Source organism: Salmo trutta, chromosome 32 (assembly GCF_901001165.1).
Source record: "Salmo trutta chromosome 32, fSalTru1.1, whole genome shotgun sequence".
Classification (NCBI taxonomy): domain Eukaryota; kingdom Metazoa; phylum Chordata; class Actinopteri; order Salmoniformes; family Salmonidae; genus Salmo; species Salmo trutta.
This window is the reverse complement of record NC_042988.1, coordinates 38,649,960-38,666,488: the sequence shown is the minus strand read 5'-3', so window position 1 is coordinate 38,666,488 and position 16,529 is coordinate 38,649,960. Positions and strand designations below refer to the sequence as shown.

The window sequence follows — 16,529 nt, the reverse complement described above, 5'->3', positions numbered from 1 at the left end:
CTGTATTAACACACCCAGGATCCTATTCCTTGAACTGTGATGACAGTTTCAACTAGCTGCTCACAGGTAAATGATATGTATGACTTGTATTCTTGGGTTTCTTGTAGTTTGACTTGATTCTGCTCCAAAGACACTTATGAAGGTGAGGAGTATTGAGGGAAGCGAAGGACTTTAAAGTCCAGCTTGTATATTGCATAGTAATACTCTTGTAAGACAAGTAGAGGCTCTGCTCCAGAGAGCCACAAAATATATATTCTGATATGTAGTTTATTTATTAGGGTGCTAAACTTAGTTCAAATCAAATTTATTTATATAGCCCTTCGTACATCAGCTGATATCTCAAAGTGCTGTACAGAAACCCAGCCTAAAACCCCAAACAGCAAGCAATGCATGTGAAAGAAGCACGGTGGCTAGGAAAAACTCCCTAGGAAAAACTCCCTAGAAAGGCCAAAACCTAGGAAGAAACCTAGAGAGGAACCAGGCTATGAGGGGTGGCCAGTCCTCTTCTGGCTGTGCCGGGTGGATATTATAACAGAACATGGTCAAGATGTTAAAATGTTCATAAATGACCAGCATGGTCAAATAATAATAATCATAGTAGTTGTCGAGGGTGCAACAAGCACGTCCGGTGAACAGGTCAGGGTTCCATAGCCACAGGCAGAACAGTTGAAACTGGAGCAGCAGCACGGCCAGGTGGACTGGGGACAGCAAGGAGTTCAGGAAAGTTGAGGAAAGTAAGGAGCTGAATTTGGGGCAAAGATTGGGGAAGTTGTGCAGTGGTACTCGGTATGACCAGTGACCGCCCATAAACAAAGATCCTGCCAAGTAACTTCTAAAGGATGTTTAGAAAATAACATGCCTTGTGTCTGAGGTTTTACTAACTTCTCAGGGCTACGTGGAACGCTACCGTCCCCCCACGGTTCACACTATTCAACAGCCAGTGAAAAATCAGAGCGCCAAATTCAAAACAACAAAATGTCATAATTCAGAGTTCTCAAACTTACAACTATTTTACACCATTTTAAAGATAAACCTCTCCTTAATCCAACCACATTGTCTGATTTCAAAAAGGCTTTACGGCGAAAGCATAAAGTTAGATTATGTTAGGACAGTGCCAACACAAGAAAAACCACACAGCCATTTTCCAAGCAGGAGAGGGTTCACAAAAACCATAATACAGCTAAAATGAAGCACTAACCTTTGACGATCTTCATCAGATGACACTCCTAGGACTCAATGTTAGACAATACATGTATGTTTTGTTCGATAAAGTTCATATTTATATCCAAAAACCCCATTTTATATTGGCGCGTGATGTTCAGAAAATATATAATATTTACAAAAATACTCATCATAAACGTTGATAAAATATTAAACTGTTATTCAAAGAATTATAGATAAACATCTGAATGCAACCGCTGTGACAGATTTTAAAAAAGCTTCACGGGGAAAGCACACTTTGCAATAATCTGAGTACGGCACTCAGAAAAATACACCAGGCAATACAGATACCCGCCATTTTGGAGTCATCTAAAATCATAAATAGCATTATAAATATTCCCTTACCTTTGATGATCTTCATCAGAAGGCACTTCCAGGAATCCCGGGTCCACAATAAATGTTGTTTTGTTCGATAAAGTCCATGATTTATGTCCAAATACCTCCTTGTTGTTTGCGCGTTCAGTAAGCTACTCCAAATGTAGGAAGCGCGCTGAAAATTTCACGACGAAAAGTCAAAAAAACTTATTTACGTTCGTTGAAACATGTCAACGTTGTATTGCATCAATCTTTAGGGCCTTTTTAACATAAAACTTCAATAATATTCCAACCGGACGATTCCAATGTCTTGAAAAACGTTATGGAACACAGCTACCTCATCACGTGAACGCGCACCAATGAACTCATGTAATTTTCTGAGTCACCAACTTCCAAGCCTTCTTGTTCGCTCTCTGTTCACTGCAAAAGCCTGAAACAAGGTTCTAAAGACTGTTGACATCTAGTGGAAGCCTTAGGAAGTGCAAAAGGAACCCTAAGTCACTGTGTGTTAGATAGGCAATGACTTGAAAAGACTACAAGCATCAGATTTCCCACTTCCTGGTTGGATTTTTCTCAGGTTTTTGCCTGCCATATGAGTTCTGTTATACTCACAGACATTATTCAAACAGTTTTAGAAACTTCAGAGAGGTTTCTATCCAAATCTACTAATAATATGCAAATATTTGACTCTGGGCCCGAGTATTAGGCAGTTTACTCTGGGCACGCTTTTCATCCGAAATCGAAAATACTGCCCCCTATACCTTGACAGGCTAAGTAGTATGTGATGGTAGTGAGAAACAGCACAATCCCCATAGCTGTGTGTTAGTAGTGTTAATAGTAGTGAACTGACTGAAAGGGAACTTAACATTCACATCATCTCCTGATGCTGATTGTTGCCTCTGACCCAACGTGTCTGTTTGTCTGTCAGAGGCCCCATCAGGGGGCAGGTCACCAGGCAAAACCAGTGAGCTAGGGAGGCCCCATCAGGGGGCAGGTCACCGGGCAGAACCAGTGAGCTAGGGAGGCTCCATCAGGGGGCAAGTCACCGGGCATAACCAGTGAGCTAGGGAGGCTCCATTAGGGGGCAGGTCACCGGGCATAACCAGTGAGCTAGGGAGGCTCCATCAGGGGGCAGGTCACCGGGCATAACCAGTGAGCTAGGGAGGCTCCATCAGGGGGCAGGTCACCGGGCAGAACCAGTGAGCTAGGGAGGCTCCATCAGGGGGCAGGTCACCAGGCAGAACCAGTGAGCTAGGGAGGCTCCATCAGGGGGCAGGTCACCAGGCAGAACCAGTGAGCTAAGTGTCTAATAATATATTTTGGACATAGTGTATATCCAGTTCATAAGAAACACTTACTTGAAACAGGAATTGCATTTTTGACTCTTACTTTCAATGAGTTGCAACTACCTCCCTTATGCTCTAGAGATCATGGTGCAAAGTCTCAGTCCTCAAAGCAGACTACTCCTTTAACCTAGTCACACTGTTGTTCTGATCCTAACCATACTGTTCTGGTTCTACTCCTTTAACCTAGTCACACCGTCCTTCTGATCCTAACCATACTGTTCTGGTTCTACTCCTTTAACCTAGTCACACTGTCGTTCTGATCCTAACCATACTGTTCTGATTCTACTCCTTTAACCTAGTCACACTGTCATTCTGATCCTAACCATACTGTTCTGGTTCTACTCCTTTAACCTAGTCACGCCGCCGTTCTGATCCTAACCATACTGTTCTGGTTCTACTCCTTTAACCTAGTCACACTGTCGTTCTGATCCTAACCATACTGTTCTGGTTCTACTCCTTTAACCAAGTCACGCCGCCGTTCTGATCCTAACCATACTGTTCTGGTTCTACTCCTTTAACCTAGTCACACTGTCGTTCTGATCCTAACCATACTGTTCTGGTTCTACTCCTTTAACCTAGTCACACTGTCGTTCTGATCCTAACCATACTGTTCTGGTTCTACTCCTTTAACCTAGTCACACTGTCGTTCTGATCCTAACCATACTGTTTGGGTTCTACTCCTTTAACCTAGTCACACTGTTGTTCTGATCCTAACCATACTGTTCTGGTTCTACTCCTTTAACCTAGTCACACTGTCGTTCTGATCCTAACCATACTGTTCTGGTTCTACTCCTTTAACCTAGTCACACTGTTGTTCTGATCCTAACCATACTGTTCTGGTTCTACTCCTTTAACCTAGTCACACCGTCGTTCTGATCCTAACCATACTGTTCTGGTTCTACTCCTTTAACCTAGTCGCACCGTCCTTCTGATCCTAACCATACTGTTCTGGTTCTACTCCTTTAACCTAGTCACACTGTCGTTCTGATCCTGACCATACTGTTCTGGTTCTACTCCTTTAACCTAGTCACACTGTCGTTCTGATCCTAACCATACTGTTCTGGTTCTACTCCTTTAACCTAGTCACACCGTCGTTCTGATCCTAACCATACTGTTCTGGTTCTACTCCTTTAACCTAGTCACACCGTCGTTCTGATCCTAACCATACTGTTCTGGTTCTACTCCTTTAACCTAGTCACACTGTTGTTCTGATCCTAACCATACTGTTCTGGTTCTACTCCTTTAACCTAGTCACACTGTCGTTCTGATCCTAACCATACTGTTCTGGTTCTACTCCTTTAACCTAGTCACACTGTCGTTCTGATCCTAACCATACTGTTTGGGTTCTACTCCTTTAACCTAGTCACACTGTTGTTCTGATCCTAACCATACTGTTCTGGTTCTACTCCTTTAACCTAGTCACACCGTCGTTCTGATCCTAACCATACTGTTTGGGTTCTACTCCTTTAACCTAGTCACACTGTCGTTCTGATCCTAACCATACTGTTCTGGTTCTACTCCTTTAACCTAGTCACACTGTTGTTCTGATCCTAACCATACTATTCTGGTTCTACTCCTTTAACCTAGTCACACTGTCGTTCTGATCCTAACCATACTTTTCTGGTTCTACTCCTTTAACCTAGTCACACTGTTGTTCTGATCCTAACCATACTGTTCTGGTTCTACTCCTTTAACCTAGTCACACTGTCGTTCTGATCCTGACCATACTATTCTGGTTCTACTCCTTTAACCTAGTCACACCGTCCTTCTGATCCTAACCATACTGTTCTGGTTCTACTCCTTTAACCTAGTCACACTGTCGTTCTGATCCTAACCATACTGTTCTGGTCTTTTCTTATCACGTTGTCCTTTCCAGGCCAATTCAGCTCGGCTCGGATCGACTCCATAGTGTGAAAAGTACTGTTTTTTCATCCTTGCCTTGTAACCAGAGATTGATTTGTCGCTGGGTAACTAGGTGTGTGCACACGTCAGCCAATCATTAGTTGATCATAAGTACCAGGGAGAAACACTAACCTAGCAGGACTGTGGATGTTGAGGGCCTGAGTTTATGCACCCTTGATCAAGACAATCAACTGTTACTGTATTTCTCAGTGTTGAGTTTACCCAGGTCAACTGTTACTGTTTTTCTCAGTGTTGAGTTTACCCAGGTCAACTGTTACCATATTTCTCAGTGTTGAGTTTACCCAGGTCAACTGTTACCGTATTTCTCAGTGTTGAGTTTACCCAGGTCAACTGTTACCGTATTTCTCAGTGTTGAGTTTACCCAGGTCAACTGTTACCGTATTTCTCAGTGTTGAGTTTACCCAGGTCAACTGTTACCGTATTTCTCAGTGTTGAGTTTACCCAGGTCAACTGTTAGTGTATTTCTCAGTGTTGAGTTTACCCAGGTCAACTGTTAGTGTATTTCTCAGTGTTGAGTTTACCCAGGTCAACTGGCTAACTCATTGATCTTGCCTGGTGAGTTTACCACCCAGCTCTGCCCATTCATGTCATTAGATATAAACTGGGATTTCTGAGTGCTCTACACAGCTATGCCCATCAAAGCAAAGCTAGTAGCTGCAATGGAGACTGCAGAGAGAACAGAACCCTCCACAGTTACAACTGGGACGTAGACTTCTCAATGATTGTACAAATATCATCATGGCAACAGAACGTGACTTAGGCCTTATTGGTAACTGTAATGAAATAACAAATGTAATGATTTAATACCAGACATGTACCCAGTTACAGTCCTCTTCCACTGCTTTTCCATTTAATTGTTTGAAATTAGTATTTGAAAAAAAATACAAATTCTAATTCATATGAAAAAGGGAATCCAAAAGTAGTGACAATTCCAAAACTTGTTTACGACCCTGTTATTACATGGTAATTACAAATCTTATTTCATTGGTAGTTAATATGGTATAACAAGGCGACGCCTATGGTGTCAAGTGTGGCCGGAAACATTACTGTACTAGAAGGATTGGTACACTTGCAGTCCCGCAGTCAAACACACTCCAGGTCAGGGATGGGCAACTCCAGTCCTCGAGGGCCTGATTGATTGGAGTTCCCATCCCTGCTCCAGGGGAATGGAGTTGCCCATCCCTGCTCCAGGGGAATGGAGTTGCCCATCCCTGCTCCAGGGGAATGGAGTTGCCCATCCCTGCTCTAGGAGAATGGATGACAAAAAGTGAGGGAGACTGAAAGACAGATACACAGTCCAGGGTTCACTAAGGCCTGAGGGTCAAGGACACACCCTGAGATAGATGAACTGCAGGAAGGCTGGGTTGTAGTCATTAGGGCACAGCGTAGCAAAACGTTTTGCAACTAAAAACAATTGTTTCTTATTGTTCTGGTATCCGTCCCTGTTTCAGTCAGTTTCCTTCTGTTTGGTGCATAGTAAACACTACCCTGTTGAGACAGTGAGAGGCCACATTGGCATAGACTCCACACCCCAGACAATCAAGGCAGCTTTGTGTTTGTTTTTGTGTGTGAGTTTATTACAGCACAATCTTACCAACGCCAAAGAGGTTTGCATGCAGTGTTTTACTGTATATTGTGAAAAAGCTTGTGCTATTATGCTGCAATTTCAGCTTAGCTTGATCCATGTTGAGGATGGGTTTGCATGGACACCACCTTGGCCTTGTTAGCTCCCTAGGAACTGTGATTATGTATGTATGTATGCCTCTGACTGAATCAATGTCAGTGTAAAACTGAGTGTGTGTGTCTGTGTGTCTGTCTGTCTGTCAGAATATATATATATATATATATGAGTTGTTTTGAAAGATGTCTTACCTCAAGTATGTATGTGTTGTTGTCAAATGAGAGGATTGTACTGTTATATACCAAATAAAGTATACTTTTGAACAGGTGATTTACTGTTCCATGTTTGTCTTTGGCTTCTATTCCTCCTAGGGCAGGGCTCTCCAAGTCCGGTGATGGGGAACTACTGGGTGAGCAGGCTTTTGTTCTATCCCAGCGCTAACACATTTCCAATAAGGATCTGCATAACTGATGATGGTCTTGAGATATGTTGAGAAAGGGGATTGAGATAGGTAGAAGAAATATCTATTATATTTTACTGTGTTCTATTCTAAAGCAGTGGTCCAGTGGATGAGCAGCCTCTGAGGTTATGATGGAGTTTTACAGTGTATTGGATTTTAGAGGCAATCAGCTTTAGAATAGAACAAGAGTAAAATATAATATACATACTTAATTTTCTGTTTTGTGAGAAACGGAAATATCATATATTTAAAAGTCCAAACAAAGATAGGCTACATAAGGTGTGGATAGGCTGAAGCTAAAAAAAAAAGGTCCAACTGAAAATCTGTGGCACTTCCTTTAAACTGCTGCTATCTATGGTCCTATTAGGCAGGCTACCCCTGGCCGCTCCTAATACCCTTCCCAATAACTCCTCCTTTCTCCTGAAGTGTAGGTCTACTCTTGTTCACTAGGCTACTTCCCACAAATCTAAAAGCATTGAATTGGTGGAGGCATGTAGGCTAGAGGGAGTTTACACCAAATTTATTTTACCAGTGTTTTCCTTCAAATCAGTGAAGGGGAAGTTAACAAGTGCAAATTTTGGGAGGAAGGAGAGATAATTGCATCTTAAATCTCTACAGATCGGTGTCCCACCCTCAGGGCGGTTGAGCTAATGTGCGGTAATATGATTAGCATGATGTTGTAAGTAACAAGAACATATTCCCAGGACATAGACATATCTGATACTGGCAGAAAGCTTAGCTGTACTGTCCCATTTACAGTAGCTATTACAGTGAAAGAATACCATGCTATTGTTTGAGGAGAGTGCACAGTTATGAACTTGAAAAGTTATTAATAAACCAATTAGGCACATTTGGGCAGTCCTGACACCAAATTTTGAACAGAAATGCAATGGTTCATTTGATCAGTCTAAAACTTTGCACATACACTGCTGCCATCTAATGGCCAAAATCTAAATTGCGCCTGAGCTGGAATAATACATTATGGCCTTTCTCTTCCATTTCAAAGATGATGGTACAAACAAAATACAAAAAAAATGTTTTTTTTTCTTTGTATTATCTTTTACCAGATCTAATGTGTTATATTCTCCTACATTCATTCCACATTTACACAAACTTCAAAGTGTTTCCTTTAAAATGGTATCAAGAATATGCATATCCTTGCTTCAGGTCCTGAGCTACAGGCAGTTAGATTTGGGTATGTCATTTTAGGCGAAAATTGAAGGGGAAAAAAGGGGCGGAAACGTTTAAACACTGTCGCCATCTAATGTGAAAGTAAGTGGCCGCTAGATGGCAGAATGCACACACTGAGTGGAGAGACTGGTCACGAGGCAGTCCGTGTCAAAAATAAGTGGATGACAGAAAAGTTTTAGTATCGTGTTTTTTAATCACATGACGACAAAACTATGTTTATTACTTTTATCATGTCCATTGATTAAAATAATTTAAAATGGCAGCCTTGGCTTTAATATTTGCAGAGACTAGGCCTAGGCTACCCAAAATTATACATAGGCCTACATTTGGTGGATAAGAGCTCTAACAATGTTGTTTCGAGGGTAGTGTAGGCTATGCTATCCTGTGAAAGAAAAGTCACTTCCGAATGGGCGCAATAATAAAGATAGGCCTGCCTATAGGCTAGACTAGGCTACATCTAAATGTAGGCTATTGTATTTAGAAAGATACATTTTATGACAAGCCATTTCTGTTGTGTATCGGAGCGCAAGAAGTGGTAGGGATGGAGTGTGAGAGAGAGAGAGTGAAAGAGAGAGAGAAAGAGAGGGACTGCGCTTAGAGCTGGAGTGCGCGCGGGATAGCACACCGGCTGGATCGGGGAGTCGCGAGGATGGAGATCCGACCAGACAGGTTTAAGGCGGTTGCAGCCAAGAATCTGGGAAAGATACACAGGTACCTCCTTAACTTCTTAACAATTGCTTATGGCTTGCTTTATTTTTATGTAAACCGTTTATTGAAAATAGCTTTTTCTATAGGATGCGGTAATTTATCACCATCTGCTACCCATTCCCAATTCTTACCACCCTATAACTTTTATTGCTGATATTCAAAGTCCAAAAGGGCAACTGTTCGTGAAAGTGACTAAAAAGAAGTGGCACTTTCAGACAATATAGCGCACGGTCGATACCTGGATCTCAGTGACGCGCACTGTATGCTAGGTGCACCTGGACTCGTTTGGACAGTGTGCGCTCAGGGGCACAGCAAAATGGCAACATCTGGTGTGCGTCCAGAGATGGAGTGGACATTATCACTATAAAACTAGAAAAACTCAAACAAATCGAGAGAGTGCATGTTATGAAATTCGATTCGGATAGGCTGTATAACATTGTGCAATACTCCAATCGAAATGTATAGGTGTAAATTCGAACTGAATGCAGTCAATTCAGGAATTAAACTGAAATTCCAATTCAATTATTTGAAAAGGGCACACATTTTCAATGACTTCTCAATAAGCTGGAAAGTAGCTATTTATTTCCGAAGTACCATTTTTTTTTATTTTGAATTAACTTCCTAAATGGACTGCTTTAAATTCGAATTGACCCAAACCCTTGGATTGTAGGCTACCTAGGGGACCTGTGTTGCTCGGAGAGGTGTGATTAAATAATGTTTTCGTCTGTAATTGACGCGCACTGGCCGATTGAGAAGGTTGTTCAGATGGAAAGGAATAGAGAGAATCAGATTAGCCTCATGTACAACGTGGAACGTAACATGGATGGTCCCCGGTGCCGATGACAGACCGAAACATCGACAGACAGACAGACAGACAGACAAGAAAGACAGACAGACAAACAATACCCATCGCCATCCTAATTGTCGCGTGTTCAATCAAGTAGTTTACATTCAACCTGACGGTTCGATGCAATGGCTCTGAACATGTACATAGTTGGGACATGATTTTAAACTTCCCCTGCAACTACAGGTGCGGATTATAGGCCTATCTTTCGCTATGCAATTGCAGTGGTCACGCGCATCCACTGGTTTAATTAATAATGTTTCCAGTCCATTTTTATTTAGTAACTTTGAAATGTATTCATAAAAAATCCTTGGGGCTTATATGACGTACAAATAGGCCTACAATAAAATAAAACGCCCCAGTCATTGTTATGATGACCAGAATTATAGATATGTTTGCACAAAATCATCTTTGAACATGAACATTTCATCACATTAGACTAAATGTCCATCATTTTAGCTTGGAATTTACTCATTGGGATATTTAGGCTGTGATTAAAATTGGAAATATTGTCAAATCAATAGAGGTCTTTCAAATTACTTTTGCCAGGTGTATTAATTGATTGATTGCATTTATTCGATAATTAAATGTAGCGCGGTGCTCCAGCCAGACGAACTACCGTGGGTCGACTAGGCCTACAGGTTATTTCGTCAGACGGATTCTCCGTAGGTCGACTGGACACTCAGGCAGGAGTCACTGCTGAACTAAAGGCTATAAAATAGGTGTCGAAAAAAAATCACATTTTAAAGCTCCTGCAGCCTCCTGTCGAAACCCTGAATCGAAGCATAACTCCAAACGATTTGAAGATTTCAGAAATCTCACCTTTTCTTTATTTTATTATTATTAACCCATTATTAATATCGTTTACATGTTTTATATATATTTACAACAGCATGGCCTAAACAAATGCAGCGTTACGGAAGGAAAACCCTGTGAGAAAACCCAATTTCATGTTCATTTAAACTGGTAGGTAATCTACATAACACATTGCCATCAACGGTTTAAAATAGAATATTAAAAAGTGATCAATTGATCGTCTGTGTAGGTGACAAAAAAATTAGAGATTATAGTCATTGATAGGGCAGCAAACTCGAGCTCTCTCGGGATTTGAGGTAGCAACCAAACATATAAATCCCCATCCTGAAATAGCCCGTTTCTCGGCCCAGCTGTCGGTCCACGCAAATCCCCTAACTCTACCCCTCCCACAGTCCCACTCCAAGCCCAGCCCACTGTCACTTCCTCTCGCCCCCCTTCCCTCACCCCCATCCTCATTCACAGACCAGCCTACTCCATCATCTCATCCGGGGCCCCGGATTAAGAGTGTAAGGGCACGCGAGTCAAATCGCTTTTTTCCCTGGCTCTCTGAGGCAAGTGCGTGCTGGTGTCCAATGCTAGTTGCTTTGAAATACTGTATGTGATTTGATTGGATTAGATTTATTTATATAGGGCCTTTCTACCAAATGCTTTCTACCAACTGAGGTAGTAGGCTAAAGGAGGTACTGAAAGCACGTTACATAGTAGGCTAACAGGGGAAAATCACCTTCACACTACGCTTCTTGCAGGACTGTAAGGGCGCACCCTCAGAGGAACTAGCTATATGACTGTAGTGTATCAGACTGAGGGCCCAGAGGAACTAGCTATATGACTGTAGTGTATCAGACTGAGGGCCCAGAGGAACTAGCTATATGACTGTAGTGTATCAGACTGAGGGCCCAGAGGAACTAGCTATATGACTGTAGTGTATCAGACTGAGGGCTCAGAGGAACTAGCTATATGACTGTAGTGTATCAGACTGAGGGCCCAGAGGAACTAGCTATATGACTGTAGTGTATCAGACTGAGGGCCCAGAGGAACTAGCTATATGACTGTAGTGTATCAGACTGAGGGCCCAGAGGAACTAGCTATATGACTGTAGTGTATCAGACTGAGGGCCCAGAGGAACTAGCTATATGACTGTAGTGTATCAGACTGAGGGCCCAGAGGAACTAGCTATATGACTGTAGTGTATCAGACTGAGGGCCCAGAGGAACTAGCTATATGACTGTAGTGTATCAGACTGAGGGCCCAGAGGAACTAGCTATATGACTGTAGTGTATCAGACTGAGGGCCCAGAGGAACTAGCTATATGACTGTAGTGTATCAGACTGAGGGCCCAGAGGAACTAGCTATATGACTGTAGTGTATCAGACTGAGGGCTCAGAGGAACTAGCTATATGACTGTAGTGTATCAGACTGAGGGCCCAGAGGAACTAGCTATATGACTGTAGTGTATCAGACTGAGGGCCCAGAGGAACTAGCTATATGACTGTAGTGTATCAGACTGAGGGCCCAGAGGAACTAGCTATATGACTGTAGTGTATCAGACTGAGGGCACACCCTCAGAGGAACTAGCTATATGACTGTAGTGTATCAGACTGAGGGCCCAGAGGAACTAGCTATATGACTGTAGTGTATCAGACTGAGGGCCCAGAGGAACTAGTTATATGACTGTAGTGTATCAGACTGAGGGCTCAGAGGAACTAGCTATATGACTGTAGTGTATCAGACTGAGGGCCCAGAGGAACTAGCTATATGACTGTAGTGTATCAGACTGAGGGCCCAGAGGAACTAGCTATATGACTGTAGTGTATCAGACTGAGGGCCCAGAGGAACTAGCTATATGACTGTAGTGTATCAGACTGAGGGCCCAGAGGAACTAGCTATATGACTGTAGTGTATCAGACTGAGGGCTCAGAGGAACTAGCTATATGACTGTAGTGTATCAGACTGAGGGCCCAGAGGAACTAGCTATATGACTGTAGTGTATCAGACTGAGGGCCCAGTGGAACTAGCTATATGACTGTAGTGTATCAGACTGAGGGCTCAGAGGAACTAGCTATATGACTGTAGTGTATCAGACTGAGGGCCCAGAGGAACTAGCTATATCTGTAGTGTATCAGACTGAGGGCCCAGAGGAACTAGCTATATGACTGTAGTGTATCAGACTGAGGGCCCAGAGGAACTAGCTATATGACTGTAGTGTATCAGACTGAGGGCGCACCCTCAGAGGAACTAGCTATATGACTGTAGTGTATCAGACTGAGGGCTCACCCTCAGAGGAACTAGCTATATGACTGTAGTGTATCAGACTGAGGGCCCAGAGGAACTAGCTATATGACTGTAGTGTATCAGACTGAGGGCCCAGAGGAACTAGCTATATGACTGTAGTGTATCAGACTGAGGGCCCAGAGGAACTAGCTATATGACTGTAGTGTATCAGACTGAGGGCCCAGAGGAACTAGCTATATGACAGTAGTGTATCAGACTGAGGGCCCAGAGGAACTAGCTATATGACTGTAGTGTATCAGACTGAGGGCCCAGAGGAACTAGCTATATGACTTTAGTGTATCAGACTGAGGGCCCAGAGGAACTAGCTATATGACTGTAGTATATCAGACTGAGGGCTCAGAGGAACTAGCTATATGACTGTAGTGTATCAGACTGAGGGCCCAGAGGAACTAGCTATATGACTGTAGTGTATCAGACTGAGGGCCCAGAGGAACTAGCTATATGACTGTAGTGTATCAGATTGAGGGCCCAGAGGAACTAGCTATATGACTGTAGTGTATCAGACTGAGGGCCCAGAGGAACTAGCTATATGACTGTAGTGTATCAGACTGAGGGCTCACCCTCAGAGGAACTAGCTATATGACTGTAGTGTATCAGACTGAGGGCCCAGAGGAACTAGCTATATGACTGTAGTGTATCAGACTGAGGGCCCAGAGGAACTAGCTATATGACTGTAGTGTATCAGACTGAGGGCCCAGAGGAACTAGCTATATGACTGTAGTGTATCAGACTGAGGGCTCAGAGGAACTAGCTATATGACTGTAGTGTATCAGACTGAGGGCCCAGAAGAACTAGCTATATGACTGTAGTGTATCAGACTGAGGGCCCAGAGGAACTAGCTATATGACTGTAGTGTATCAGACTGAGGGCCCAGAGGAACTAGCTATAAGACTGTAGTGTATCAGACTGAGGGCTCAGAGGAACTAGCTATATGACTGTAGTGTATAAGACTGAGGGCCCAGAGGAACTAGCTATATGACTGTAGTGTATCAGACTGAGGGCCCAGAGGAACTAGCTATATGACTTTAGTGTATCAGACTGAGGGCCCAGAGGAACTAGCTATATGACTGTAGTGTATCAGACTGAGGGCCCAGAGGAACTAGCTATATGACTGTAGTGTATCAGACTGAGGGCTCAGAGGAACTAGCTATATGACTTTAGTGTATCAGACCTAGGGCCCAGAGGAACTAGCTATATGACTGTAGTGTATCAGACTGAGGGCCCAGAGGAACTAGCTATATGACTGTAGTGTATCAGACTGAGGGCCCAGAGGAACTAGCTATATGACTGTAGTGTATCAGACTGAGGGCCCAGAGGAACTAGCTATATGACTGTAGTGTATTAGACTGAGGGCTCAGAGGAACTAGCTATATGACTGTAGTGTATCAGACTGAGGGCCCAGAGGAACTAGCTATATGACTGTAGTGTATCAGACTGAGGGCCCAGAGGAACTAGCTATATGACTGTAGTGTATCAGACTGAGGGCCCAGAGGAACTAGCTATATGACTGTAGTGTATCAGACTGAGGGCTCAGAGGAACTAGCTATATGACTGTAGTGTATCAGACTGAGGGCCCAGAGGAACTAGCTATATGACTGTAGTGTATCAGACTGAGGGCCCAGAGGAACTAGCTATATGACTGTAGTGTATCAGACTGAGGGCCCAGAGGAACTAGCTATATGACTGTAGTGTATCAGACTGAGGGCTCAGAGGAACTAGCTATATGACTGTAGTTTATCAGACTGAGGGCTCAGAGGAACTAGCTATATGACTGTAGTGTATCAGACTGAGGGCCCAGAGGAACTAGCTATATGACTGTAGTGTATCAGACTGAGGGCCCAGAGGAACTAGCTATATGACTGTAGTGTATCAGACTGAGGGCCCAGAGGAACTAGCTATATGACTGTAGTGTATCAGACTGAGGGCCCAGAGGAACTAGCTATATGACTGTAGTGTATCAGACTGAGGGCCCAGAGGAACTAGCTATATGACTTTAGTGTATCAGACCTAGGGCCCAGAGGAACTAGCTATATGACTGTAGTGTATCAGACTGAGGGCTCAGAGGAACTAGCTATATGACTGTAGTGTATCAGACTGAGGGCTCAGAGGAACTAGCTATATGACTGTAGTGTATCAGACTGAGGGCCCAGAGGAACTAGCTATATGACTGTAGTGTATCAGACTGAGGGCTCAGAGGAACTAGCTATATCTGTAGTGTATCAGACTGAGGGCCCAGAGGAACTAGCTATATGACTGTAGTGTATCAGACTGAGGGCCCAGAGGAACTAGCTATATGACTGTAGTGTATCAGACTGAGGGCCCAGAGGAACTAGCTATATGACTGTAGTGTATCAGACTGAGGGCCCAGAGGAACTAGCTATATGACTGTAGTGTATCAGACTGAGGGCCCAGAGGAACTAGCTATATGACTGTAGTGTATCAGACTGAGGGCCCAGAGGAACTAGCTATATGACTGTAGTGTATCAGACTGAGGGCTCAGAGGAACTAGCTATATGACTGTAGTGTATCAGACTGAGGGCCCAGAGGAACTAGCTATATGACTGTAGTGTATCAGACTGAGGGCTCAGAGGAACTAGCTATATCTGTAGTGTATCAGACTGAGGGCCCAGAGGAACTAGCTATATGACTGTAGTGTATCAAAATCGAAGGGTTGAACTAATCCATACTTTGTAAATTATTGGTATATTCACGTAGGCCTACAGTTCCAGTCAAAAGTTTGAACACAGCTACTTATTCTTGGGTTTTTCTTGTAGAATAATAGTGAAGACATAAAAACTATGAAATAACACATATGGAATCATATAGTAACCAAAAAAGTTTTAAACAATTTAAAATACATTTTATATTTGAGATTCTTCAACGTAGCCACCCTTTGCCTATATGACATCTTTACACACTCTTGGCATTTTCTCAACCAGCTTCATGAGGTAGTCACCTGGAATGCATTTCAATTAACAGGTGTGCCTTGTTAAAAGTTCATTTGTGGAATTTCTTTCCTTCTTAATGTGTTTGAGCCAATCAGTTGTGTTGTATCAAGGTATGGGGGCTATACAGAAGATGTCCCTATTTGATAAAAGACCAAGTCCATATTATGGCAAGAACAGCTCGAATAAGCAAAGAGAAACGACAGGCGATCATTTCTTTAAGACATGAATGTCAGTCAATACGGAACATTTCAAGAACTTTGAAAGTTTCTTGAAGTGCAGTCGCAAAATCCATCAAGTGCTATGATGAAACTGGCTCTCATGAGGACTGCCACAGGAAAGGATGACCCATAGTTACCTCTGCTGCAGAGGATAAGTTAATTAGACTTAACTGCACATCAGATTGCAGCCCAAATAAATTCTTCACAGAGTTCAAGTAACAGACACATCTCAACATCAACTGTTCAGAGGAGACTGTGTGAATCAGGCCTTCATGGTTGAATTGCTGCAAAGAAACCACTACTAAAGGACACCAATAATAACAAGAGACTTGCTTGGGCCAAGAAACACGAGTAATGGATATTAGTCCGGCGGAAATCTGTCCTTTGGTCTGATGAGTCCAAATTTGAGATTTTTGGTTCCAGCCGCCGTGTCTTTGTGAGACGCAGAGTAGGTGAACGGGTGATCTCCACATGTGTGGTTCCCACCATGAAGGATGGAGGAGGAGGTGTGATGGTATGGGGGGCTTTGCTGGTGACACTTGGTGATTTATTTAGAATTCAAGGCACACTTAACCAGCATGGCTACCACAGCGATACGCCATCCCATATGGTTTGCGCTTATTGGG

At 43.0% G+C, this 16,529-nt stretch overlaps 1 protein-coding gene and 1 long non-coding RNA gene across 2 annotated transcripts in view; both read left to right on the top strand.

Moving 5' to 3' along the window:
• The first annotated feature begins 4,342 nt into the window (after window positions 1-4,342).
• Window positions 4,343-6,756, top strand: LOC115171870 (uncharacterized). Its single transcript, XR_003871270.1, has 2 exons — window positions 4,343-5,290; window positions 5,331-6,756. It is a non-coding gene; the product is annotated as an uncharacterized LOC115171870 (long non-coding RNA).
• A 1,888-nt stretch (window positions 6,757-8,644) lies between these two features.
• The window catches only part of LOC115171854 (vesicular glutamate transporter 1), a 52,260-nt gene continuing 44,375 nt past the window's right edge, over window positions 8,645-16,529 (top strand). Inside the window, exon 1 of the mRNA XM_029729036.1 lies at window positions 8,645-8,788. Within this exon, the coding sequence (XP_029584896.1) occupies window positions 8,727-8,788 (62 nt within the window). The 5' untranslated portion in view covers window positions 8,645-8,726. The remainder of the gene's footprint in view (window positions 8,789-16,529) is intronic.